General features: G+C 40.8%; 1 protein-coding gene across 8 annotated transcripts in view; it reads left to right on the forward strand.

Annotated features, from left to right (window-relative positions):
* Fat3 (FAT atypical cadherin 3) overlaps positions 1 to 25683 on the forward strand; it is a 624627-nt gene that overhangs the window by 576323 nt on the left and 22621 nt on the right. For all 8 annotated transcript variants that reach the window (XM_058584984.1, XM_058584983.1, XM_058584987.1 and 5 more), the window contains 4 exons: positions 1374 to 2172; positions 12088 to 12222; positions 14007 to 14164; positions 20625 to 21093. In XM_058584984.1, coding sequence (XP_058440967.1) covers positions 1374 to 2172; positions 12088 to 12222; positions 14007 to 14164; positions 20625 to 21093 — 1561 coding nt within the window. The remainder of the gene's footprint in view (positions 1 to 1373; positions 2173 to 12087; positions 12223 to 14006; positions 14165 to 20624; positions 21094 to 25683) is intronic.

Below are 25683 nucleotides of genomic sequence, written 5' to 3' on the forward strand. Positions count from 1 at the left end.
CAGTGCTTGAAAACTTGGGCCCTGCAAGCCATATTCTACCCACAAATTTCAGATTTTGAATTTCAGGGTTTTGGGGCAGATATCACCTTCCCGTCCTCCTCTGACCACAGGCCCATTACCCTGTCACCTTATACCTAGCAGCTTCATGCCTTTCTGCCATCTTTCCAGCTTCTGACATTGGAACCTCTGGCCTGGAGTTCAAACTTGTCACTGATATTTGAAAGCTCTCCACTGTTTGACTTTAAGTTCATCTAATTCACCAAAATTATCTCTTCCTATAGGAAGTCTCCAATTCAGCATCTCTGGTTCACATTGCTAAGCAAATAGATAATGAGGGTGACATTAGTAATAAAAATAGCAATAATCACGTGAATTATCACATTCAAAATATTTCTATGTGTTAGGCCTGTGCTAAGTACTTTGCCATCACTCTCTTTTGGTTTCCAGCATACAAGAACCCTGTGAGATACATACTCCTGTTTTACTCACATTAAAGAGACCAAAATTGAGGTTCAGAGAAATTGAGCAACTTACTCAAAGATGGATATGAAATGAGTGGCAGAACTAAGATTCAAATTCTGGCCCATGTGATGTCCAAGCACTTGCTCTTACACTGCCTTCCACATGCAATGATACATCTCCCCCGATTTCATTTAGCCTTTGGCCCCACAATCTCAGATACCCACCCTGTGGACCCAGCCCCTGGGTCTCTTCCTCCTTCCAAAGCCGTTCATTACTGACTGCCTCCACATTGCGTGTGGCAGGAATTCAGTAAAGATCTTCTGTCAGTGTGGCTGTTGCAGCAATGCTTATGTCAAGAAGAAAGAGAAAGGGTTTGATGTTTTTTGTTGTTGTTTTGGGGGGCTAACTATTTTTCCCTTTGGTGTGCTTTTTTTAAAATCCACTCTGATATAATTCCCAGTTAAATAAAATGTCGTTTCCTAAATATACAGAACAGTGGCATCTGGTCCAATCCAAAGGAAAGAATCCACCAGAGAACAAAGATCCCTTTTCCAACTGGGAATACCATTTTATGAAGTTTTTCCTGTGGTTTCTGTCCACAATGAAAATAAGGCCAGCCTGTGTAGGTATTCTGGGTCTCATAGCACCCCCATCCTCCTTCCCTCTTCACCCCCACCAGCGTTGTTGTATTGACACATTTTATTGTCCATAACAGAGTGCACATATGGGGATTGAAGGTGATAAATCATTCCCCTTACTTAAATGCAGATCCTCAGCATTTTACACAGTTGTGACAGGAGATTGAGGAAAAAGCAAACTCAGTTAAAGGTACAGACATCTTCTGAGGGGTTTTTTATTACTATGATTTTTTTTTCTCAATTCCTTGTTTTTCCGCCTCTTGGTGGCCCTAGGCAAAGGACTCAGGAAAGCCACAGCAAGTTTCTCAGTCCTACATTCGCGTGAGGGTCATTGAAGAAAGTATCCACAAGCCCACAGCCATTCCTTTGGAAATTTTCATTGTCACCATGGAGGATGACTTTCCTGGTGGGGTCATTGGGAAGATCCATGCCACAGATCAAGACATGTATGATGTGCTCACGTTTGCCCTGAAATCAGAACAGAAAAGCTTGTTCAAAGTGAATAGTCATGATGGAAAAATCATTGCCCTGGGTGGCCTGGACAGTGGCAAGTATGTTCTGAATGTGTCTGTGAGCGACGGACGCTTCCAGGTGCCCATTGATGTGGTCGTGCATGTGGAACAGCTGGTGCACGAGATGCTGCAGAACACCGTCACCATCCGCTTTGAGAATGTGTCCCCTGAGGACTTTGTGGGATTGCACATGCATGGGTTCCGGCGCACCCTGCGGAATGCAGTCCTCACCCAGAAGCAGGACAGCCTGCGTATCATCAGCATCCAGCCCGTGGCAGGCACCAACCAGCTGGACATGCTATTTGCAGTGGAGATGCACAGCAGTGAGTTCTATAAACCAGCCTACCTGATCCAGAAGCTGTCCAATGCCAGGCGACACCTGGAGAATGTCATGCGCATCTCAGCCATCCTGGAAAAGAATTGCTCGGGCCTGGACTGTCAGGAGCAGCACTGTGAGCAAGGCTTGTCGCTGGATTCCCATGCACTCATGACTTACAGCACAGCACGCATCAGCTTTGTGTGTCCACGTTTCTACAGGAATGTGCGTTGTACCTGTAACGGTGAGTGTAGTATAGAATTCCCTGCCCCCTCTTGAAATTTTAGGAGTCAACTGGGTTATCATTTCTTCAAGGCATGCACTCAGTCACTTATTCAACTGAGTATTAATGGACCACCTGTTATGTGCCAAATAACCATGAAAGATTCTGGAACTGCAGGAGAAATAAGAGAAGTCAGCCCTCACTCCCTTGGAAGTTTAGCCTAGTGAGCAGCACAGACAGGCAAGGCCAGCTGATAAGCATGGTTAGATAGATATACAATGGGGGTTGGGGACAATGAGAGGGAAGTTTTTCTAAAAAGAGTGTCCTATAGGCTGAGATAAAGGTCAAGTTGGAATTAGGGAGGGGAAGGAGAATATTCCAGGCAGGGATAGCTTGTATGAGAAAAGCTTAAAGGCAAAAGAAGAACCCACATGGAGGAGACAGGAAGAGCTTTTCTCTTGCTAGAAGGAGGCAGCAGTAATGACAAATGAGATTGTAAAGCAGGCCCAGTGATCACATGAGGGCCATTTGCCAGGATGAAGAATTTATAAATTATCCCAAGGCACTGGAAGCCATTGGCTGATTAGAAGTGAAGAAGTGACAGGATCAGATCTGTCTTCACAAAGGGCAGCAGAGGGGAATGGATGAGATGGGGTCAGGGCAGAGGGAGGGAAACAAGTTGGGAATATGTGGCAGAGGATAAAGGCAGTTCGATTGCTTCAGTGAAAAACAGGGGCCAGATGTCCAGAAGCACAGTCAGGGGATGGATTCAGCCCTAAGAGCCACAAGGACAGAATGGTTCATGTTAGTTGATGTAACTACAGTCATTGAACCTTGACCTTTACTGGTCAAAGGCCATAGCTGCACAGAGTCACATGCCCATAGTGGTCAGTGAGAAGAATTACTCTCTCTTTTTCCTCTCCCTGATGTGTGGAGCCATAAATTCACTGCCCTCTTCTAAGAAAATTGCACCCAGAGTTTTTCTGTCCAGTGTGAACTTGATCCACAGGAACTGTGGCCAGAAGGAAGGCCATTTGTAAAACATTCCTGTAGGTAATTGGGGCCAGACAGTGCCCCTGGCCTCTTTGCTTGGAGGAAGTTCTTGGTTGCATTTTGGAGAATAAGCTTATGAGAGGGAGGACTTAGGGATCACAGCTGCCTCCGACAGATATTTAAGACAGTCTTAAAGCAGCCCAGAAAGGTGCCAGGCATTCACTCAGTGGTACCCAGTAAATTGTTTGCATTTTTATTAGGTTAGATGCAGTGATGACCAGACCTGTGAAATATGTAAATTTGCTGCAAAGTGACTTGAAGCACCCATGTTAGGTAAAATGCATTTCTGGCAGATGTCACCACCATTCAGAATTTATGAATGCCAGCTGTGCAGGTCTTATCTAAATTCCCTTTGCTGGCAAATTGATTTCTGCACCAAAGTTCTGTTAGGGCCTACATGCAGTGATTCACAGCAGGGTTCAAAAGGGGTTTTGGAAAGGACAGAGCAGACTCTGCAGGAGAAAGTATACTAGCTAATTAATTCTGAAAACTCAGCAAAAATCTGTAGAGGTTGCAATGTCCTAGGCACCGAAGACTCAACATGAAAAAATACCATCTCTGCCCTTAGGAGCTGGCTATGGTGTAGTCAGTCTGCAAGCCCCTACTTGCTCTAATACTGCCATAATAAGTGCCACAGAGCGGAAAGCACAAGGCCCTTTTGTGGCTTCTGTGATGTTTATGCACAGAGACCACACATGTCCTGGGTCTTCAGGGATGAGTGTGAGTTCATCTAGAAGGCGTAGAGGGAGAGGAGGCCTTGCAGAATTTCTTTAAAAGAGGGAATTTAGAAGGATCATTTGGGGGGAGGGGGGAGGCGAGGACTTACTCTTCATTTTGTATGAGATGCTAATGTTTTAAATGAAATAGGTTTCAAGGTGATGTCCCTGATTAGGACTCCTATTCTCTAGTCCCCACAAACCTTTCTATTCCCATTAAATCTAGAATTCCAGAAGTTTTAGTAATTAAGTCCCTAGATAACCTAAAAGGAGGCCTTCTAAGTTTGAAAAGTGAGTGCTTTTTCAACAAGAGCTCTGTGCATAGTCAGACCAAGCTCTCAGCTTCTTCTGACCTTTTAGTCACCCTTATAATTAAATTTAAATAAAATTCTAGATTTTAGCAATAAAAGGGGCTCAAAAGGTCATCTGTGAAGACTCATCTTCAGTAGGAGATGTATGATAATCACCATTTTATAAATGTGGTAGTTATATGCCTCGCCCAGGGCTGTACCCCTGGTGAGAGTGGCCTGCTGACTCAGCATAGGGTCCCCTTGGTCCCTATTTTATTATGTGCTCTTAAGAACAAGAACTTTTCTATTTTTTTTCCATGTGAATCATAACCTCAATACTATGTACTCTATGAGAATACCCAAAGAAGCCCATTTTCTTAGCAAACTGATCATCAGCCTCACAATAGGATTCCAGAAAGACACAGATTCTCAGCCTCCAGTATGCAGAGGGATTTTGGGAAACGTTGAGCCCCACACTCAGATATGGACAGTAGGTTTAGGCTACCTTGGAACCTACACTTACTTTCTGTGCCACACACATGCTGCTGATCAAGAAAATTTGGAGAGATCTCACAGGGAGGTAAAGAGAAAAAAATTTCCTCCAAAGTCAGAGGGCAAACTCTTGGTTGTAATAGTAATCACCCTCACACTTCTTGTAAAGTTTCCTTCTAAGTAAAAATACAGTGAAGATTTGTTAAGGTAAACATTAGTTATTTTTAGGCATCTTCTCATTTATTGGGCAGATGGACAGGAGAGGTCATTTAATTCAACAAATGCTCCTCCCCCTACACACACACACACACACACACACAACTTATATTGACTACTTATCTGTTTACCATTGGAGGCCCACAAATTTATTAAATGAAGTTTCCCAGCACTCCTAGAATAATTAGCATGATAAATAGGGTAGGTAGCTATCCATTCTGCGCTGTATAGAAATGTTGACACAGATGTGGCCTCAGTGTTCTACCCTCCTCCCAACCTCCAGCTCATCTTTTTGTCATGCAGATTTGGGGGTTCAATTATCATCATTAGTATCTTGAACCAAAATGCTGTGTGTTAACCAAATGAAAACAGACTTGAATTTTAATGCCAAATAAGCTCATTAAATTCTAGCCACCATGAAGCATCACATTTGAACAGAACTTCAAGAGATACAAAGTTCTGATGTCAGGAGATGGCTCCTGGTGAACTTCAGATATTCAATGAACATTCTCCCTTCAGTAAGAATCTTACACCAACTTAAACAAATGGAGAGTGAGACATGCCCTGGAGCCTCCATGAGGAAAGCCGGAGGACAGGGCACCAGAACAACCCATAAGCTGCACTGAGAGTCCATCTTTTGAAGTTTCCATTGATTTTCAAAAGTCTGATATAGAAATATATCAAAAAATGAGGGAATGAACTCCCAAGGAGACAATCAGAGTTTAAAACCAAAGTTTCTTATGAGATTAATGGCAGAACCGGATGCCTTGTTTGCCACCTTTATTTAGGAATGGAAGCTAGAGTTCACAGTGAAATCAGTGAGGCATTATGAACATTACCACGTGTGAAGCCTTCTGCTAGACAGAGATGAGTGAGACAGCAGCCTTAGGACAGCAGGGGTGAGTGCTCTCATAGGGTGCTCAGGGTACTGAGAACAGTGCCGTAGCCCTGGAGATGATACTACTTGAGCGAGTCCTGAAAGGATGCTTAGAATGAGGCGCATGCCCAGGATGAAGTGTTCCAGGCTGAGGATCCTAAGAGCAAAAGTGTGATGTGAGAAACACCATGCAATTCAATGCACAGGTCAAGGCAAGGACACACGTGACAACTCATATGTGTTGAGCCATGGCCAGGTTCATGCTATGTTTCACACATATATAATTACATTGAACCCTTGCTGTAACCCAATAGGGTAGGTATCATTAACTTCAGAAATTAAGGAATCCAAGTCTTGGCAAGGTCAATTAACTTGCTCATGGTCAGGGAGCTAATAAATGCTGAACCAAGATTCCTACCTGACCATTTAACTCAAAGCATTTTTTACCATTATATTTTACTACCTCTGTGAATATTTGGAAGGAACTTGGAAGCTACTTATTTCAGTCTCCTACCCACTACAGACATCCCATTTACTATGTCCCTGTCATAGAAATTCAATTGGATAAATTGAATGGAGCTGTTTATGGGTAACTATGCTAATTTTCTTCTATTAAGCACAATAAAATAAAATAATGAAGATTTCTATGAGATAGTCTTAAAATTTAGCTTTGACGAATTTTTGGAAAATGAGCAATATTTGAGATTGAGTTTAGTCTTAGGGTAGGGTTTGTTAATGCTAATTATCTGAAGTTAGGGTCAACAGGCCTGATCCTAGTGGTTTCAAATAATCCCAAATGTTTTCTCTGAATCTCAAAAAGGTTCCGTATGAAGTAGGAAGTTTCTATTTTTCATTCATAAGAGATCTATCTCTGCAGATCCTTTATCTCCAGCACACATGAGACGAAAGTTATCAGAAAAGTTTGACACTGCTTCTCCATGTGAATACTCCTTATATATTCCATCCATGTACATCCTTCAGGGAGTATGTCTGATATGAAGCTGCATTCACCCTTTAGTGAAATCACATAGAAAAGATGGCTGAATCAAGAAAATGGCATTCTGAGTGGGTCTTTGCTTCTGAGCATATACAGCAGACAACTTCAAAGCTGAAACCTGGGGGGAATATGGTTTAAAACATCTTGCAGGCCATGTATTTAAAAGACAGCTCGTTAACTTACGTGGCATTGGCCAGGACCTAGCATTTTGGCAAAGCATGTGGGTTCAGGGTGTGGGGTGTTTACCGTTAGTTATTGGATTCTTCAATGTAATGAAGCAGCAACATAAATCAAGAGGGTAAGTCAGTTCAGAGTGGCAGTATAATAAACATAGCTAGAAACTGATGTATTGGCTGATGGCACAAACTTAAACCCAGGGGCTCTGTGAATGCTGAGGAGATGAGATGAGAGTCATAAATATGGTAGTGAGACCCTTACAAAACCTTCAGAGGACCACCCTTCTCCTTGCATTTTCCAAAGCACTGCTCCAATTAATCATCTGTTGTCAATACCATGGAAAGTGACCTAAATTTCCACCTGAGCAAAGCTTCAGAAGGCAGCAAACCTTTCAGAGAATAGCCACACTGTGTGTACATGTACCTGGTGGAGGGGCCAGGTTTGAACAACCGCACCTGAGATGGGGAAGGCAGTGCCAACACACAGCCACATGCATCCTGGGAATTGCTGAATAAAAAGCTCCAGGCCCTATTTATGCCTCCAATGCACACACTATTGCCTATCATCTGTCGTCTTATAAATCAAGAATCTTGCCCAAGAAGGACAGCATGTAAAATGATCACACCTAAGTTCCCATTGCTGCCAGGTTGTTAGTTGAGTTTGTGTCTCAATTTTGAGAATTTGTTTAATTTCTCTTTTAATCTTTACAAATTGCTTTCACGTATACTAGCCCATTTAATTTTCACAATGCTATGAAGAATCCTTATCCTGATTTTTTTTTTGTAAAGGAAATCAAGATACAGAAAAGTCAAGCAAATTATTCAAGTACACACATTGAATAAATCAAATGACTAGCCAGGGCCAAAATCCAGGCCCGCAGCTTGCCAAGGCAGTCAGTACCCTTTCCGATCACACTACACCACCTTCCCAAGGGAACCTGGAAATGGGAACAGAGCTTACTCCTCCTGCTTTATGTTGTGACAGGAACTAAAAACGTCTGGTCCTGCCCTTGCATACAATAAATGGTGTCAGCTGGTTTGATAAAGTGGGAGCCTTCTCCCTTCATGCTCACTCTGGCACCAAATTGATGGATGCCTGGGGACGCAGAGCATGCAGGTCTACAAGCCCTCACTCCCCAAGCTGTCACTGAGCACAGCACAAGTTCATTAAACCTGGATTATCTAATGATAGTTAATAAGATAAACTTCCCCCCAGAAGCCAAAAGGAGTTGACACTGTTGTCTCTTAACTGGTACTCAGGAGCTGATGAGGCACTTTCTGCCAGCACAGAGAGAGTCTTTAAGGCTCTTAACAATAATAGGTATATACACTTCCCTGAAAAGGGGATGACATCAACATGTGATTTCTAAAAACAAGTTAACCCATTATCACTCACTTAAAGCTTACTGGATTTTATGGAGCTAGATAACTTAGGGCTTTGACTAGAAAGAAGATTGCTGTACCCAAAGTGTCCCCAGGACCCAAAGCTGTGTTCATCTGAGCCATCCAAAGGTCAAGTTCCTCTGATAATGTATATTTCAGAATGAACCTAATTTCTTAGATAGTCTGCAGAGAGGAAAGTACTGCTATATTACATAGAGAGAATCTTTAGTTTTGAGGAATATGCTTTTCAATGGCTTTAGAAGTGTTTACTAGGAATAGACTGCAGATGATCACACCAATCTCCAGCTAAAGAGGGTGATGCATGTACACTGACCTACAGGCTCTAGTCTGCCTCATATTCCTTGAGCAGCAAGAGTGGGCCAGGGAGCAGCAGCTGGATTATATGTTTATGACGGAGCATGTTCCAGGCTGGGACTTGGAAGGAGACCCCAGAGGATTTTTAAAGCATTGAGATATATATTCCTTACCAAAAATTGTCCCCTTGACCCTAAAGAAACCATGAAAACAAAAAGAAAGAAAAAGAACCTACCAAAGTCAATGGCTGCTGGAATGAATGTTATTAGGTATCTAATATTTACATCAATACTATTTTAACTTTAGAATGTACTTGTTGCAATATTTATATTATTGTTTTCAATATATCCTCGAGCTACATTTTTCAAAGTGGAGATTTGCTCTAGTATAATCTATTGATTGGTGACTATGATTTAATTATGGCACAAGATAATTAGAATGAAAGCTGGGTGCAGCGGCACACACTTAGAATCCTAGCAACTCAGAAAGGCTGAAGCGGGAGAATCACAAGTTCCAGATCAGTCTTGGCAACTTACAGAGACCCTGTCTGAAAAATTTTTAAAAGGGCTGGTAATTTAGCTCAGTGGTGTAGTGCCCCTGGGTTCAATACCCAATAAAAGCAAGAGGGGGGGTGGGGGAGGAGAGAAAGGAGGGGAGGAGGGACAAAGGGAGAAAAGAAAAAGAAAATTAGAATAAAAGGAGCTGTGAGTTTGAGATTTAGTTTGTGGTTGAAGTGGCTCTGTGCTTTAACCCAAAATAGGAGATATGGATGATAAGGTGAGAGGCCCTGTACTAAATCCCAGGGCAGAACTGGTGGTAAAAGAAAAGCCAAAATGTGAATAAAAAGTAGAAGTACTCAAAGGCTGAATTTGCTCCAAAATATGGTATTTAGCTTTTATTATATACACTCACAAATGTTTTAGTTTGTTTTCTTTTTAAAATATTACCATAATTCCTACAGGGATATATAACTTTGCCATCACAGATCTGAAGTTATCTAGCCCCCTTTTAATTCTTTGAAACAGAGCCTTTTAAACTAGATTTTTGATAATGCAATGTTTCTTAACAAAGCAGTCATTTCATAAACCAGAACAGACTATAAATGTAATATCTCAAGGTGTATCTCAGAAACATAGAAAAGGTAACCTTAGACTATCTTTCTTTCTTTCTAATAGAAAAAAGATGTTCATGGAACATGAACAACCTACAAACATAAACTATTAATAATTTGAAGGTAATATCCTGGTAATTCAGAAGTTACTTTTTTTTTTTTTTTCTTAGTACTGGGTCTTCAGAACTGAAGGGCCTAGAACATGGTAGGCAAGTATTCTACCACACTTCCTAGTGAGCTACATCCCCAGCCTCAGTTACACCTATTTGATGGGATGTTTTGGTGTGATTTTGGTACACTGTCACCTCCATGTGGCTGAGTTTAGCATTAGGTTCAGTTTCCATTTTTGAGCATATATTAACTCCTGGTGAATATTGAGGAGTAACCTGGAGGCTGCAGGCAGTCAGAGACTGAGATGAAACCACCAATGAGACAGCAGAGAGTCAGCAGGGAAAGTAGTGAACATACCATGAACAAACATCCCATATATGATAAGGTTAAGCCACCAACCATGGCTGGCACAGTTTCTGTTACTCAAGCCCAAGTTAAAACATTCCCTTTCTTTGTGAAGACTTCTGCTGTTGCCCCAGGAGACGAATTGTTTCTCCTCTGGTGCTTCCATTGCACTCACATACCTCTATAAAAACAGTTGTTTTATCATATAGTATTCTGCATTCTCATGTTGGCATTGTTTCCTGCCATCTTTATATGTCCAGGCCCATCACCTCCTTGGCCTTGAATAGTTATTTTATTTAGTTAGTATTTTAAATTTTTTTTATTGAATGAATATGCCAAACATTGTTTAAAAACTGGTTATCAAAGCGTTTTGAAATAGGCCATGAGTTGGTTAAACAGCTGTTTTATGTTCCATGAATATTAATCAGCACATGACAAGAAAAAAGATTTGGGGGAAGAAAATTAGAAGATGTATTTCAGGGCAGTTGGGTCTTGTGGAACCATTTGTAGAGATCATTCTCAATTTTCAGTTAGAAATGCCTTCATCTTCTAGACTTCATAAGCTGGATCAGTGCCAAGAGTGCCTTGTATGATGGAGCTATAAACCAGTGGAAAATAGGATTTATGAATTCTGGGTTTGCCGGTGCTACTTATATTGCTTCTCTTGAGGATTATAGTTCTTAAAATGTTTGTGTGCAGTTAGCATTACACTTCTGCTTCTTCCTAAGAAATGACGGTATCCTGAAACACTGCTTAATGACAAGGAGAGCCATCACGGAGGGGAGCCTGATGACTGGCCAGCTCTTCCAAGGGACAGAGCAGCTTATGTCAGGGCTGTTCTCGGTTCATGTGGAAGGGGCAATACCTTAGGCCACTGCTAGCCCATTTAGGAAATAACCATTCCAGTCATGGGTTATTTGAGTCTCCTTTCCTACAGTCCTATTACTACTTACACTCTTGCCAGGTTGAAAGGGGTCTAATTACACTTGAAATATCCAGGTCCTTTGAAAAGTGCTCTTCCCTCAGTGGACCCATATCTGCCCTCAACACAGTTCTGACCAAACTCCCTTGAGGCCTGAATTCTGCCTTAATCAGTTAATCTGCTTTCCAGGATTTCCCTCCTGAAGGATTAACCTTTCATCATACTGTGCTGTGAACATCGAACAGGTAGAAAGAAAGCCTTTCTTTGCCAAGGATAATACTACTATTTTTGATAGCTGCTAGGGCATGCTTCCAGCTAATCAATAAAATAGCATGTAGCAGAAGGGATTAGGAAGCAATGCAAGTTGTGCTTTCACAATTGAGAATTAGGCATATTTTCTTTAGAAACATTTTCTACCCACTGCCCTGAAATCAACAACTAACATCTTCTGTGGTCTACCCTCAAGTTTTGGGGGGCAAAGATAAGCTGTAGAAGAAATCTAAATACAGGGGCACATGCAAATGGCTGCCAAGATTCAGAAACCCCACTCCGGTCAATACTAGTAGAACCTTTGCACAGTGATCTTTCTTCAGCTGAGCTTGTTCCAAGTGCACATGAAAATACTTTATCCCAAAGGAGGAGAAGCTCCATTTCCATTTGCTACTTTTTTTTTTTTTTTGAGACTACGTTGCCCGTCCCACCTCAACCTCCAGGTGTGCCCAGTTTCTATTTACATCTTACCTGCTTCAGTCTGGCCATGAGCTTTAGGCAGTTATAGATGAAGCCCATTGGAATGCTTCTGCTTCCGGATACCCTCTTTATTACTTGGCTCAGAGCTTGTAGCAGCCAGCTCTTTATCCATTCCTATGATCCCTAAAATGTTGGGTGAATCCTTTTGTGTACTGATCATGCCTGTTCCCACTTTGTCACAGGAGGACTGTGCCCAGGGTCCAACGATCCTTGTGTGGAGAAGCCGTGTCCGGGTGACATGCAGTGTGTTGGTTATGAAGCCAGCAGGAGACCGTTCCTCTGCCAGTGTCCACCAGGGAAGCTTGGAGAGTGCTCAGGTGCAGAGGGTTTTGGAATGACAAGGGTCTAATTTCATAATTCTGAAACACTTGCCCTGGAGTAAATCACATGCCCAGGCCTTTCCAGGAGACATGACTGTATGCATGCAGTGATTTTCTTCAGGATGGAAAACAGTTAACAGCCATTCATTCTCACATTTACTTGGGACTTAGTGCAGCAGCACTGTACTAAAGAAAATTGTAAAGACTGAGCTTCTCATATAAAAAGGAGACCACAACAGGTGTTCTCAGTCATTTCACATGGCTTTGAAGAATGTGAAATTATGGAAAATAGAAGTCTATCCATTAGGCAGAGTCAGAGTATCTGTGGCAGAGCTTTTGATGTTCAGAGGGCAGCACAAATCCATAGCCACAAACAGATGAACAGGAGGTAGAACTGAGCTGATCCTGTTGATCATCCATATAGTAACCCCAACCAGAGCAATAAGTAGCTCTCCCCTGGAAATGTACAACCAAAATCATGTTCCAGAGAGAGAGAAAAAAAATCAGTATTTATATGGTTTTAATTCAAATGATTGTTTCTTTTCTTCACTCGATTTCAATATTTCTTTTGCTTCACAGATTATCTACCACTCCTTGTCTCTAAAAAGAGTATTATTCATTTTGGGTATCCATAGAATCCTCTTTTTGTTATAAGTATATTTTGAATACAGACACACCGATACTAATTTTGGAATCCAAGTAATATTTATTAAGTAATGATAATAATAGTAATTACAGTGGAAATAAAAAATAATTAGGCCTGGTATGTGTAGAAATTCTGCCTTTGCAAAGAGAAGCATTGTTCATAAAAAATGGAAGCCAAGGTTCTTTTGCAGTTGATTTTAAGAATGGAGCTGCCCATAAATCAAAGGGACAACCAAAATGCTTGCATAAGTCAACTAAGTCTTAGAATTAAAAGAAAATGGTGCTGCTCCTGCCCCACTATGTGTGCTATACACTTAGCAGATGGATTTGCAGGTGAAATAAAATCAAATCTTATGACTTCTGATGTCACTTTTGGCAAAACTCTTTTCTCCTTTCTAGGTAGAAAACTTTGTCCTTGATTATCATCCCCTTGGTATATTTTCACATTTCCAACTTTCACCCCAGCAAGGCCATTTTTTTCAGCCATTACTTTCCTTGTTATATCATAAAGTTGAAGACAAGTTATAAAAGATGGTGAACTCAGAATTGGGCAATGGGGACTTGGACTAAAGATTCTGGGAAGGGAAGCCTTGAAATCAACAGCCAGAAAATGGAATTGTTACTATACATGAATTTCCTTCCTATCAGTTACTTTTTTCCAACATAGTGCAAATGACATCAATTGGCTATTTGAAATTAGGATAGTGGAGGAATATGGATATTATTTTAAAATGTTTGTTGTCTTTGTTTCACAGAACTGAAAGTTCTTAAGTGCCTAAGTGAAGGGGGATTGAGGGAGTCATGAAGTGGTATCTTAGTGCTATTTTTTGAAAGTGGCAGTTGAAATTTAGTGACACTAAGAAAAACAGGTTGTAGAACTTTACCAAGTTGCCCTTGATATAAGATAAAAAGACTTTTTGGTAGCTGACTGGTTAATATTTTTTTTTACTTTGAAATTAGAGAATGACATAAAATGAAGAACCAGTTTTTAAATTAAAACTGCTTTTTTCCTTGATGCCTTCATTAATTTCCTATGGTCTTTAACCAACTTGCTTGGCAGTTTTGGGGTAATTTTGTGTATCCTGCTTGTTTCTGGATGTTAAAAAGAACAAGTCTTCTTGTAATGGTCTTCTCAGGGCACACTTCTCTCAGCTTTGCTGGAAACAGTTACATCAAATATCGACTTTCCGAAAATAGCAAAGAAGAGGACTTCAAGCTAGCTCTGCGCCTGCGAACCCTGCAAAGCAATGGGATTATAATGTACACCAGAGCAAATCCCTGTATAATTCTGAAGGTGTGTAAAATGGGGTATCTTTTCCTATGGTCAGTTTTCAGGTGAGTATTTTGGCTTTGGGTTGGGGACTGATGAAATCAGTTTTGATTTTGTGCTCGTTTGAGTTTAGAAAAACCAGAGCAGACTTCAGGGCAAAGGAGAGCAGCAACAGAACTGGGAAGTGTGCCAATGTCCCATTTCCTTTTGAGTATTTGGCTTCAAAATTGGCTCTTGGTAGATTGGGGCATCTCCCTCTAGGGAAGATTCAAGGACTAGCCTCCGTTGAGCTGTAACTGCTCAACAGTTCGTTAGAAGAATGCCCTCATCAGTTCCATGCCAGGTGGTCTTTAAAGGATTGTCTGTCTCCTCTTCTACCACAGGGGTCTGTCCCCACTGACCTCTGAAGGCAACTTCTCTTCCTGCTTAGTGGGGAAGTTGGAAATCAGGTAAGATAAGACTCCACATACCCTATCATGACCAAAGTAATCCAATTGTTAAATCATTCCCCAGACTCAAAAACCCTGTTATGGCAAGCAGATTTCCTTTAGAGCAAATCAGGCATTTGTATTCAGCCCAGGGCACCTAGTGCTTTCATGAGAACAACAACAAAAATACTAACAGCTTTATGTACTTCATTTCTAAAAAAATAAAGTTAATATTGTTATACATTATCATCCCCATTGGATGAAGAAGAGGACTGCAGTTTAGAAAGGTTATATTATTTAGCTAGGCTAGCATAGCTAAGTGGCAAGTCCTGGACCCGCCTTTCAGAGTCTCTCTCTTCTTGCCTTTGATCTTCACGACATCCTCTCTCTCTTGCCGCTGAAACTCATTTCATCAGAGATCACATTCTGGACAACTGTAGACCAGATCCAGCCTTCTAGCATGAGGACAAGGGAGATGTATTTCATTTGATGCTATTCTCAGCAGGTTGCTATACCTGTCCATTGTAAGTGCTTTTCAGAAACTCTCAGAGCCTCTCTAGTATTTTAGAGGAGCTAGAAATCGTTCCCTCACCAAGATTTGGACTTAACTAGGAATATGAAGGGCCTTTCTAGTATCTATGCTTTGATTGTTCAATATGTCATATCCAAGTCGATTGGGTGGCCCAGTATCTAATCCTGAAGGCTGATGAGGTGGGAGAGAAATGCAGAGCATGTTAAACCCCAGTAACTCCACATAACTATCACATAGACCAAAACTCACTTACTCTGCTATCACCAGTATTGCTGGGTGGCCAGCGTGAGTGAGCAGAGAGTTGAAGTTTAAAAGTTGGATATTTTTATGGTAAATCTCCCACTATCCTTATTTATTCAACTCAGAGAATAATTTTAGCTCTGGAGTGGAAAGGAACATTTTTAGAAGAAAATAAAAGAAGCACTATAGATGCACAACTTTAGAGGAAATATGTTCAAGTCAGATATTTCCAGTAGAAGAAGAAAAATTCAAAAGCCTACGCCCTGTTTTTATCCACTACTGGCTCCTCTAGCAGCCTGTCTTGCGTTAGTAGATCATTTTCTAAATAGTCCTGACAGTTGGGGTTTTGTGTAATCGCTGGGAAGGTCTCTACCCGTTCTGAGCTTCCACTCCCAGTGGCTCTCCCTGATCTCACTGATGGTCCCTCCTCCTCCTCCAAGCTCTAACCAGGGCTGTGGGTTACAGAACATCCCTATGAGACAGATACTTTCTATTAACAAATCTCTGTAGAGCACTAAATTTGAGAGAGGACAAAAGCAGTGGACCTGAATGGCTTAATCCTAAAATGGAGCTTGTCATTTGACACTTCACTGACAAGTGTCTGCAATGTACAGATCCCTAGGGATGGAAAGGAAGAATAATTAAACCTTTTAGGCAGCTCCAGTTCCTAAGGTATATTGTATTTCAAGAAACAAGCATGTTTGTGAAAGTTGTGTAAATTGAACTTCTATAAATGGAATTGCAATAAACCAGGGATGGTTGCCATTTGAAGGACCCCTTCCATTAATCCCTTTGTGATGTGAATCATCACCCCTACTCTGTCCTGTAAGTTTGCTTTTCATATGTTGGGTTTGAGCAAAGCAGGACCCAGCTGTACTGAACTACTGCAGATACTCTCCCACAGTCACCAGCAATATCCACTTAGGGGATTTGAATCTGTTTGCTTAACATTTGCAGCCTCATGCAAGACTTAATTTCATTGGCTTTAGGCACAGTATGTGCCTTTTACTTTGGTTTAGCAACTAAGCTGAAATGCTTTGTTTAAAGTGTACCTCTTCATTGTTTATATTTCCCCAATCAGAGTGGCTCTCTAAAAACATATTTAACATAATCAGTGGAGTGAAGGGCACCCCTTAAAGATAGGTAAAGAATTTAATGGATACCTCAAGAAGTTAAAATGCTCATGGACAAAGAGTTACTGCCTCTTGGCAATAATAAAAGGCACTCATTCCCCTCCTATCCTTAATACCTTGTCTTCCGAAAGAGAGTTTAGGCTTACCATAAACACCCAAATGCAATAAAATGAAATAAAATCAAAGCACCATTAAGATGAAAATAAAAGGTTAAGAGCCAACCATTGAAGCAGAGAAGGGAGGAATATCATTAATTAAAAAAAAAAAATCTAGGTCCAGGGGAACTACTTTGATTCAATATAAATCATAATTCTGAGTTTCCTGGCAGCCAAAGGAACCATGAAAATAGTGGGATAGATTCTGTGACTCTCCTCATACCTATAAAAGAAACATGTTACCAGAAGAGATATAAAGAGAAATTTCCGAGAGCAAATTTTTCTCTGTGTCAGTCTTTCTGTTGCAATATACCTAAAGCACAAGGAGACCTTGGCTGTTAATCTAGAAATACCAAGTGATTACCTTTTAAGAAAGTTACAGGTAATATATTCTCAGAGATGGCTATTTTGAGATCAAAACAAAGATAGAGAAAGTTCATTTGATTTATAAAACTGACAACTTGGTATGGTCAGATCCTCCCAGCATAGACCAAAAGGTACCAAGGAGTAGTCTTCCTACCAGACTCAAGAGTTCCAAGGTCTATGTAAGAGGGTCACTGAGAAATGAATTAAACTAATAATTATATTATATAATAACAATAAAATTCCCAGCAGTTTACAAAGTACTTTCACATACATGTATTTTTTATTCTTATTTCCCCTCCTTTTGGATTTGAATCTCTAAATTTGCTGTGACTTGCTCAAAGGAATATCTAGTCAATAGTGGGTCTGGGCATGTGACAGAGGCAAGCATGTTGAAGTACTCAGAAGTTATCAAAAAAAAAAAAAAAGAGAGAGTCAAGGGACTGCGATGATCATTCATCCATTTATTTATTTCTTCAGAGCATACTTTGGAGCACTTACCCTGGGCCAGGTAGCCATTAATATGAAAATAGATTTTTTAAAAGTGTCTTCTTCAAAAAATATTTAATACACTTCTTATAAGATCCATAATTGTTCTTCATTTTCTAGAGCCTCACACCAAGGATCTGATGTTGTAAGACTTTGTGCCATAATTGACACTTTTACTCAAAATCCTACTTTTCCACAAAATTACTTTTTAGCTCTGATTTCTCATCTTTTGACATGAAGCCACTGAATATCTGTTAAAGCACATCACTAATTTCAAACAATTGCAAGGATCTAAATACTTTATAACATTAGGGCAACACTCTCTGAATGATGCATTTACCTAGCTCAACCACATCCTTTCAATATTATTATTATTATAGACTATTCTTACAGCTTTATGCACACCTCAATTTTTATTAAAATAGTTTGCCCTCTGATTTGAGAAAGCTTCATCCTTTGAAAAGAAGGATCTTTTAAAACTAGATAGACCCTATTCTGAAGAAAAGAAAAGTTGAATGGGATCAGAGCATATTTTTCCCGTGTGAGAGGTCTCAAACATGAAAAGAACAAAGTGTTCTTTCCTCTCCCTAGCATAATATGCATGGAAATATCAAAAGGTTATTAACTTTTCACAAGGTAACTTTTGGCATCAGCATTCTAGGTTGTCATATAAATAAGGATGATATCCAAACTAGAACTGTGAAGATTCAAATGATTTTTTCTTTGTAAAAAGGTGAAGATCATGTAAACATCTGGTTTCTTTCATTTAGCAACATTACTGCAGTTATTTTAAAACAGGAAAAAAGGACACTTAATCATGCTCAGTGTTCATATGGGATAATTTTACTCCTTAATTACAGAACTTTGAACTGTGCAAGTAGATTCAGTCATGTCAGTCCTTCTGGGTGAATTTGTAACTAGTTATTAATTCAAAGGGACTCAGTAGGAGTAGGAAAGGGGAATGGACCAAATAATATACTAATTGAACATTCTTTTACAAAATTTTACATGAGTTGCAACTACCATCAGATTTTCCATGATAGACTAGGGACGGCATACTGTAGCCACAGGGCAAAACAGCAGATGGGCGATGGCAGAAAAAAAGTAGTCTCCAAAGTCACATTTGATCATTTTATTGCTTACATTGAAATACAAATATGGATATTATCCAGGAGCTGTCACCGAGCACATATTCTGGTATGACTTACAATATCCATTCATTCCATTTTGTGACCAACAACAAAGAGGCAAAAGCAATTGTATGAGATTATATGTGAAAGGTCCCTGACAAGAAAATAAATATATTTGTCTCAGTCCTTTTATATCTGAACATTTATGTTACAGAGCAGAATATGTATGTAAAAAGTGTGTACTATGGGGCCAAGCATTCTGCAGTGGGCACTATATCCTTGTAAAACAAGCCACAGTAGTTCTGTTCTCCAGATTCAAACCTAGAGAAATCAAGCCACTGTCACCAGTTACCTGAGTGGTACTTGACAGAGCCTGAGTTAGATTCAGCATTCCTCAATTCCCAGGGCTCTACCTGGTTCACAAAGCCCCTTGCATTCCATACATACATGTTAATATGGTATGAACCTATAAACTTTATGTGCAGATGAGAGGGTATCAGAATGAAAGAATCTGTGGATTCACAAAAGCAGAATTGGTTGTCTTTGGAACATACTTAAACATAATTGAAGAAATGTTTAATTTGTCATAATGGGTAGTGCCATGATACTCACTAAGTCTACCATGAGTAAAACTCATTTTGGAAAGTTTCAGCTCATTTCTATGAATTCAATGGATATTTATATCTCCTTAGCTGTTAGTGACCTGGAAGGTCTGTGTTGCCCTGTCATTTCCTTTCCTTTCATTTTCTTTTCTTCTCTTGACAAGTATCTGTGTTCTGTCCCAAAATACAAAAGCCAGCAGATCCTCCGTGGACAGGCAGCCCCCCTTTCATGACTGGCACTGGCCTCCACGGGATCTTTTTGCTGGATCATAGACACAGGCCAGAAAAGAAGCTTTTGTCTAACAGTTTCTGGCTGTGAATCCCTTCATGGCCAAATATAAACTTGGCTAGACAGAGGCCAGCCCTCATGGCCATGATGCTAAAGCCACCTAACATTTTTTTAGAAATATGGACAAAGGTGGACCACAAAGGAGTCAAAGGCCAGCCCATCTCCTCAGCAACAGTTGAACTGGCTCTCCATGGAGGATTAATTGCTACCCAGCAGCTTGTTACTAACCAGTGTGCTTCAATTGCACATGCTTTCCCCTGGGGTTAGTCTCCTGGAGGGAGATGGATGCTGTCCCTTATATCAGTGCAATCAAAGCAATTCTCAATTATAGCACCCTAGACTAGAAGCTGAAAATACCCACAAGGTATGAGTAGCTAACTAGAAGATCCTCCTGGAAGAACAGATGTTGTTAAATATACATATGTTCTAAGCAAATGGTAAGCCCTGAGCATTTTGTGATGCACTACATACCAAAGAACTATTTTAAGAATAATGCTAGTGTTTAATAGAGAAAAGTTTCCAAAGCTAAAATACTTATGAAGCTGAGAACTAGGAAATCTGAATTTCTTCCTGTCCTCTTTCTCTCCCCTATAGCACACTCAAATAAACTTATTTGAGGAATATATAAGTATATGCATGTAGTCAACTCCCCCATTAAACCATAAGCCTAGAAGGGCAGAGTCAATAATTCTTTTTTTCCTCCACAGCACCTATTACACTGCTTAGCATGTGCTGCATGTCCAAAAAGTATTAATGAGTTCACAGAGATCATTCCTATGGTGGAAATGACTAAGAAGGGTGCAGAGAATAAATACATCTAAACAAGGATATTGCTGTGAATTTTAAAAGGGAGAAGGTCCAGAGAAGAGAAACGATAGATTTCTAAAGTGGTGTTCAGGTCACTAAATACAGGAAGGTTTGCGACACATCAGGCATGCATTTTCATGACAGATAAAGGGGAAGGGTGTTAAAAATCAAACCACAGCAGATTTGACTGGATCAAAAGCAATATCCATCTTGAGACTCCTTATGAAGCCTTCCGGTTAGTTAAGGTCATATGGTGTTTGGGAACATATTGAAAGATGCAAAATGTAAAAGGGCTCGGGTATTGCTTCCCACACAGATTGTGGACGGCAAGCTGTGGTTTCAGCTGGACTGCGGTAGTGGCCCTGGAATCTTGGGCATCTCCGGCCGCACTGTCAATGATGGGAGCTGGCACTCCGTCTTCCTGGAGCTCAACCGCAACTTCACGAGCCTTTCCTTAGATGATAGCTACGTGGAACGACGCAGGGCGCCCCTCTACTTCCAGACTCTGAACACAGAGAGTACCATCTACTTCGGTGCCCTGGTGCAGGCAGATAACATCCGCAGCCTGACAGACACGCGGATCACGCAGGTGCTCAGCGGCTTCCAGGGCTGCCTGGACTCAGTGGTGCTGAACAACAATGAGCTGCCTCTGCAGAACAAGCGCAGCAGCTTCGCAGAAGTTGTGGGCCTGACAGAGCTGAAGCTGGGCTGCGTGCTCTACCCCGATGCTTGCGAGCGCAGTCCCTGCCAGCATGGTGGCAGCTGCACAGGCCTGCCCTCTGGGGGTGAGTGCATGGGCACTATGGGCACCCTGCAGGGAGGGCAGCAGAGGGCCTGTGATGTATGTGGCAGTACCAACTGCAGGAGACACTGCCCACATAGCCATAACTAACCCAGGAGCTCTCCTAGAGTGGAGTACTCACACCCAAGATGCACACAGAACTTCTTAATCCTCTTTACCAAAGAGCTTGTCTAATATTGTCCAGTTTAGCCAGTCCTTTGCAGAATCCCTCAAGTGCAGTATGATACCCAGGAGACCATAGATGCCATGAATTCTGCCCCTTCCCCTGTCTACCCCAAAACTTTCTAGTCTTCTGTGGCTTGAGCTAACAGGACACCATTTCAAGTTGGACCTTCATGAGCCAACTACCTGTCACTGAAGAATGATGTGTAGCAGTCTGAGTTGCATAAACATAACTCTTCTAGGAGCTACAAGTGGTTGGGATGAATCTGGCACCCCAAGAATAGAACTATAGTGGAAGCCCTTGGAGCATACTTGAAAGCATATTAAGCAGTCTAGTGATAGGGCTCTAAAAAGAAGCAGGAAGTCAAGAATAAGGAGAAGGAGGCTAGGCATGGTGGCCCATGCCTGTAATCCCAGTAGCTCTGGAGGCTGAGGCAGGAGGGTCGAAAGTTCAAAGCCAGCCATCCCAATGATGAGGTGCTAAGGCAACCCAGAGAGACCCTGTTTCTAAATAAAATACAAAATAGGGCTGGGGATGTGGTTTAGTGCCCTTGAATTCAATCCCAGGTACCCAATAAATAAATAAGGAGAGGGAAATGTACATGAAATCTCAGGAGGGATGACATTAAAGGAGGACATGATGCTTTACCCCAATATTTTCCCCCAAAGATACATTATTAGGAAAGAAAGAGATTAAAAAAAAGGGTAGGAGGGAGAGATTTATAGAGTATTTCTATTGTTTGAGGGAAAAGCCAAGATTATTTAAGATCTAGGAGTATAAAGATAAAAGAATCCCTGACTTTACCCAGATGCTGTTTCTGTGTTAAGGTAAACTAGGTCAGACATTCTTCTGGCTGAAATTTGCCACCTCCCAACAGCCCTACCACTGACTCCACTCCAGCCTCTTTGCTGTGTTGCTCAGCGGTAGTGTGATTAGAAAATTTAAAACTTCTTCACAAATCACTTAAAAGATTCTGCTGTGTGCATTACCATCTAATGTTTGTGAAGCCCAACTCCAAATTTAGAGTCCATTTTATTATTAGAATGTTATAAACTGTCCGTGAAATGATGCACTGCCGAAATACAGACACCAAAGTTGTTTAGACTTGCATATGTTACTGCCACAATGAGGGCCAAGTACCCTGGGGGGAAATTTCTGCCGTCTCAATTTAAGAAATCTATTTGCTGTTTTTACTGTCTCAGCAGTATATGTAAATAAAGGGTTGTTATGGTGCCATAATTCCCGAATGATGGGCAGTAACTATACTTCAGTGGTTCTATAAACCAGCCCATTATGACAAGTCATGGCCAGTTTTTCACCAGGCAAAACAATTCTGCTAGTGTGAGCCATCTACGATATATAAAAGGAGCATATAATTAAATTGGGTTGAAACAGAACACCACTCCATGTCAAATCCTGGGTACACAGCCACAAATTGTAACATACTTTTAACGATGGCAGGACGTTGTTTTTGCTGGCAGAGCTATGGGCTTCCACAATGGGTTATCTTTAAAATAATAATAATCACTGAGTGAAGGGAAAAGACCATGGAATCTCACTCTTCAATGTGCATTTTATTTTTTTTATTGCCATGAAATCCTTTAGTTAAGTATTCAGGGCAGGTATGTTAATTAAATGACTAAGACCCATATAAGAAACAGAAATTTTCGTCTATTTTTTAATCCCTTTTGGTTTAATCAAATTTTAGCATGAAGGACCCACCTGCCATATACTTTTCACATGGCCTTGAGAACTTTCCATCCCATCCCTAATGGTCCAGCCTTGCCTAGAACACACTCCCCCGCTCCTCCCGCTGCTCTTAACTTCATTATTTTATTGGTACTGGGGTTGGGACTCTATATAGGTTCTCTTTCTTACAAAATGATACAGCCTTTTATCAGTTCAATTCTCCCTTTTGTACTTAGGGGCTATGTTTTTCTAAAACAAAGATAGTTTCTTTCCTTACCTCCATCTACACAAATCCCTTCTCTCAAACTTACTATCTCTGTTTAGTAGAGGGGGCCCCATAGGAGCAGCCTGCCCACCAAAGCTACTCCCAAGCTAGTTCAGTGGTACTTAGTTCAGCAGCCCCTGAGAGTATGGTCTCCCATTACTTCCCTGAGGACCAAAAGCACAGGATTCCTCTTCTAATGTGTGAGAAATTACTTACCTACTTCCTGATTATAGGAATGAGGTCTTGGCCTCTAAGAAAAGAGGAGAAAGAATCTATTTTCTTGGTCTCATATCAGAGGAATTTTTGCTAGGTTCCTGTATCCTACCTGCAAATTCCCTAATGCCAAATAGAGGAGGGTAAAAAAGAAAAGAAAGAATCAATAATTTGGTCTTTACCTATATGTATGAAACTATGTAGTTAATTATAAGGTTACTTAAAATAAAAGGAAAAATCTTCTTAGCTATAATAGCTTAGTTTAAAAAGAAGAATAAGACTGGAGATTTTAATGAAAAAGTATTCATGCCCTCAAGAATTCTCTCTAGCTGCCAAGAAGATCTAATCACAGAGACAGACAGTCTTGGGTCCCCAGATCAAAGGCTGGGATGCATGCAGCATTCAAAGAGGAAATCTGGGCTAGGGAAAGTAGGATGAAGTGCTTAAAAGATGACTCCTTGCACATGACAGTACTGAGGACAAAATTTATTTATTTGAATATCTTTCTGTTGTTGGAACCTGTGCCTGTGCCATCCTCTAAAATTTCAGGACACATGTTTCAGCATGGTCTTCCCCTTGACCACTGAAGAACACTGAAGCATTGGTCATTGCCTCTCCCGGGAAGATACTTTACATTCTCAAGCTGTGACCATCCTAGCATATTGTTGCAGAACATTTAGAACCTTTAAGGCAGGCAACCCACAGCAAGAAGCATTTTCTTGCAGGAAAGTAGGGTGTTCCAACCACCCCCAAACCCAATCAAACCTTTGGCATGAATCAGGGCAAGGAAGCCACATCTTCTAGTTTGGAATGACATGGTCAGCGGTTTTTACCAATGTTATGACATTGGCTGCCCCAGAAGGAAGCCATAAGAACCCCAGGGGAGTCAGATCCCAGAATGCTGACTTGTAATAAGAGGGTAAATATGACTCTGTAAATCAACTACAGAAGGAAGGCTTTCTCTCTTGGTAATGCCTTAAGATTATATGTATTTCATAAACATGAACTGGAAATAGCAACCACCCTGGAGAAGAAATGATTAGGGCCTATTCTAACCCTTACATTTCCAGACCCAGTAAGCTGGGGGAAAAAAACAGTAAGCACCCACAATCTGAATAAGGAGTGCCCAATCCTCTGTGTCTTATTGTACTGAGCTCAAGCCTACTAACAGAAAATATAATTGAGGCTAGGCTATCATTTGGTAAAGCAATGCACTAAGTCAGGCAGTCATTAGTCCAGAAATAGACACTCAGACAGTTCTGCATGAGACTAGAAGCCTAAGGCCTGAAATGAAAAGTTGGGTTCATTTTTAGTAGTAAGACTTACTATTTGTTAGACCTTTGCTGTGTGTTTGACACTGTGATAAGGGATTACCTTTTTAAAGAGTTTATTCTCTGGGATATTTAATTCTCACAACAATACTATGGAGATGGTCTGTTTTTCCCTCCTACTGACCCACTCCCTAAGAAGAAATGGGCCTGAGAAGCTACTAACTAGCCTAGCATCACAAAAGTGACGAAGCCAGATTTGACCCAGATTGTGGGAACTCGCCAATCTAGACTCTTGCCCCTTGATACTCAAAGTGTGTTCCAAAGGCCAGCATCATCATCACTGGGAATGTTAGAAAAGCAGTATCTCAGATCCTACCCCAAACCCACTCAATCAATCTGTATTGTAATAAGCTCCCTACATGATATACTTACTGATTTTTCTATTTCCAAACTACCCTGGAACCTGGGGAAAATTCTAGTTCTTTTTTTCTCATATTATAGACATGCAGGTACAACTCTAAGATACATTAAATCATCTGAAGACCTTGTTAAGATGAGACAGTGTTATTTTTTTAAGTTCCTTGATTATTAATGAAAAAGGAAAACCTATTTACTGGCTCCATCAATTGCCATCCATATCAGAGGTACTTTCTGTTAGGTAACATTGTATTTGCAAATTATTGAGCTTACTGCCAAGAAAAGTTTGGAGGTAAGGTGCCCAACATACAGACTCTGAATCCACAAGGGAAGAATTTTGACATTTTTATTTTAAACAAGTCTTCAGGATGGTTCTATGCACATCCAAGTTTCAAAACTACTGACATTCACAAATCTCAATGACTCTGTGCTTGTATGAATGCCCCTGGGTGAGTTCCAGGAGAGGTAAACAGACATAGGATATAGGGAAATTGAAATTCAAATAAACAGCCTATATTTTTTAAAAAAACTTTTTGATGAAAGATGGAGCATTGT

Source organism: Marmota monax, unplaced genomic scaffold (assembly GCF_021218885.2).
Source record: "Marmota monax isolate L192 unplaced genomic scaffold, Marmota_monax_Labrador192_F-V1.1 WCK01_AAM20220418_F8-fsc00104, whole genome shotgun sequence".
Taxonomy (NCBI): domain Eukaryota; kingdom Metazoa; phylum Chordata; class Mammalia; order Rodentia; family Sciuridae; genus Marmota; species Marmota monax.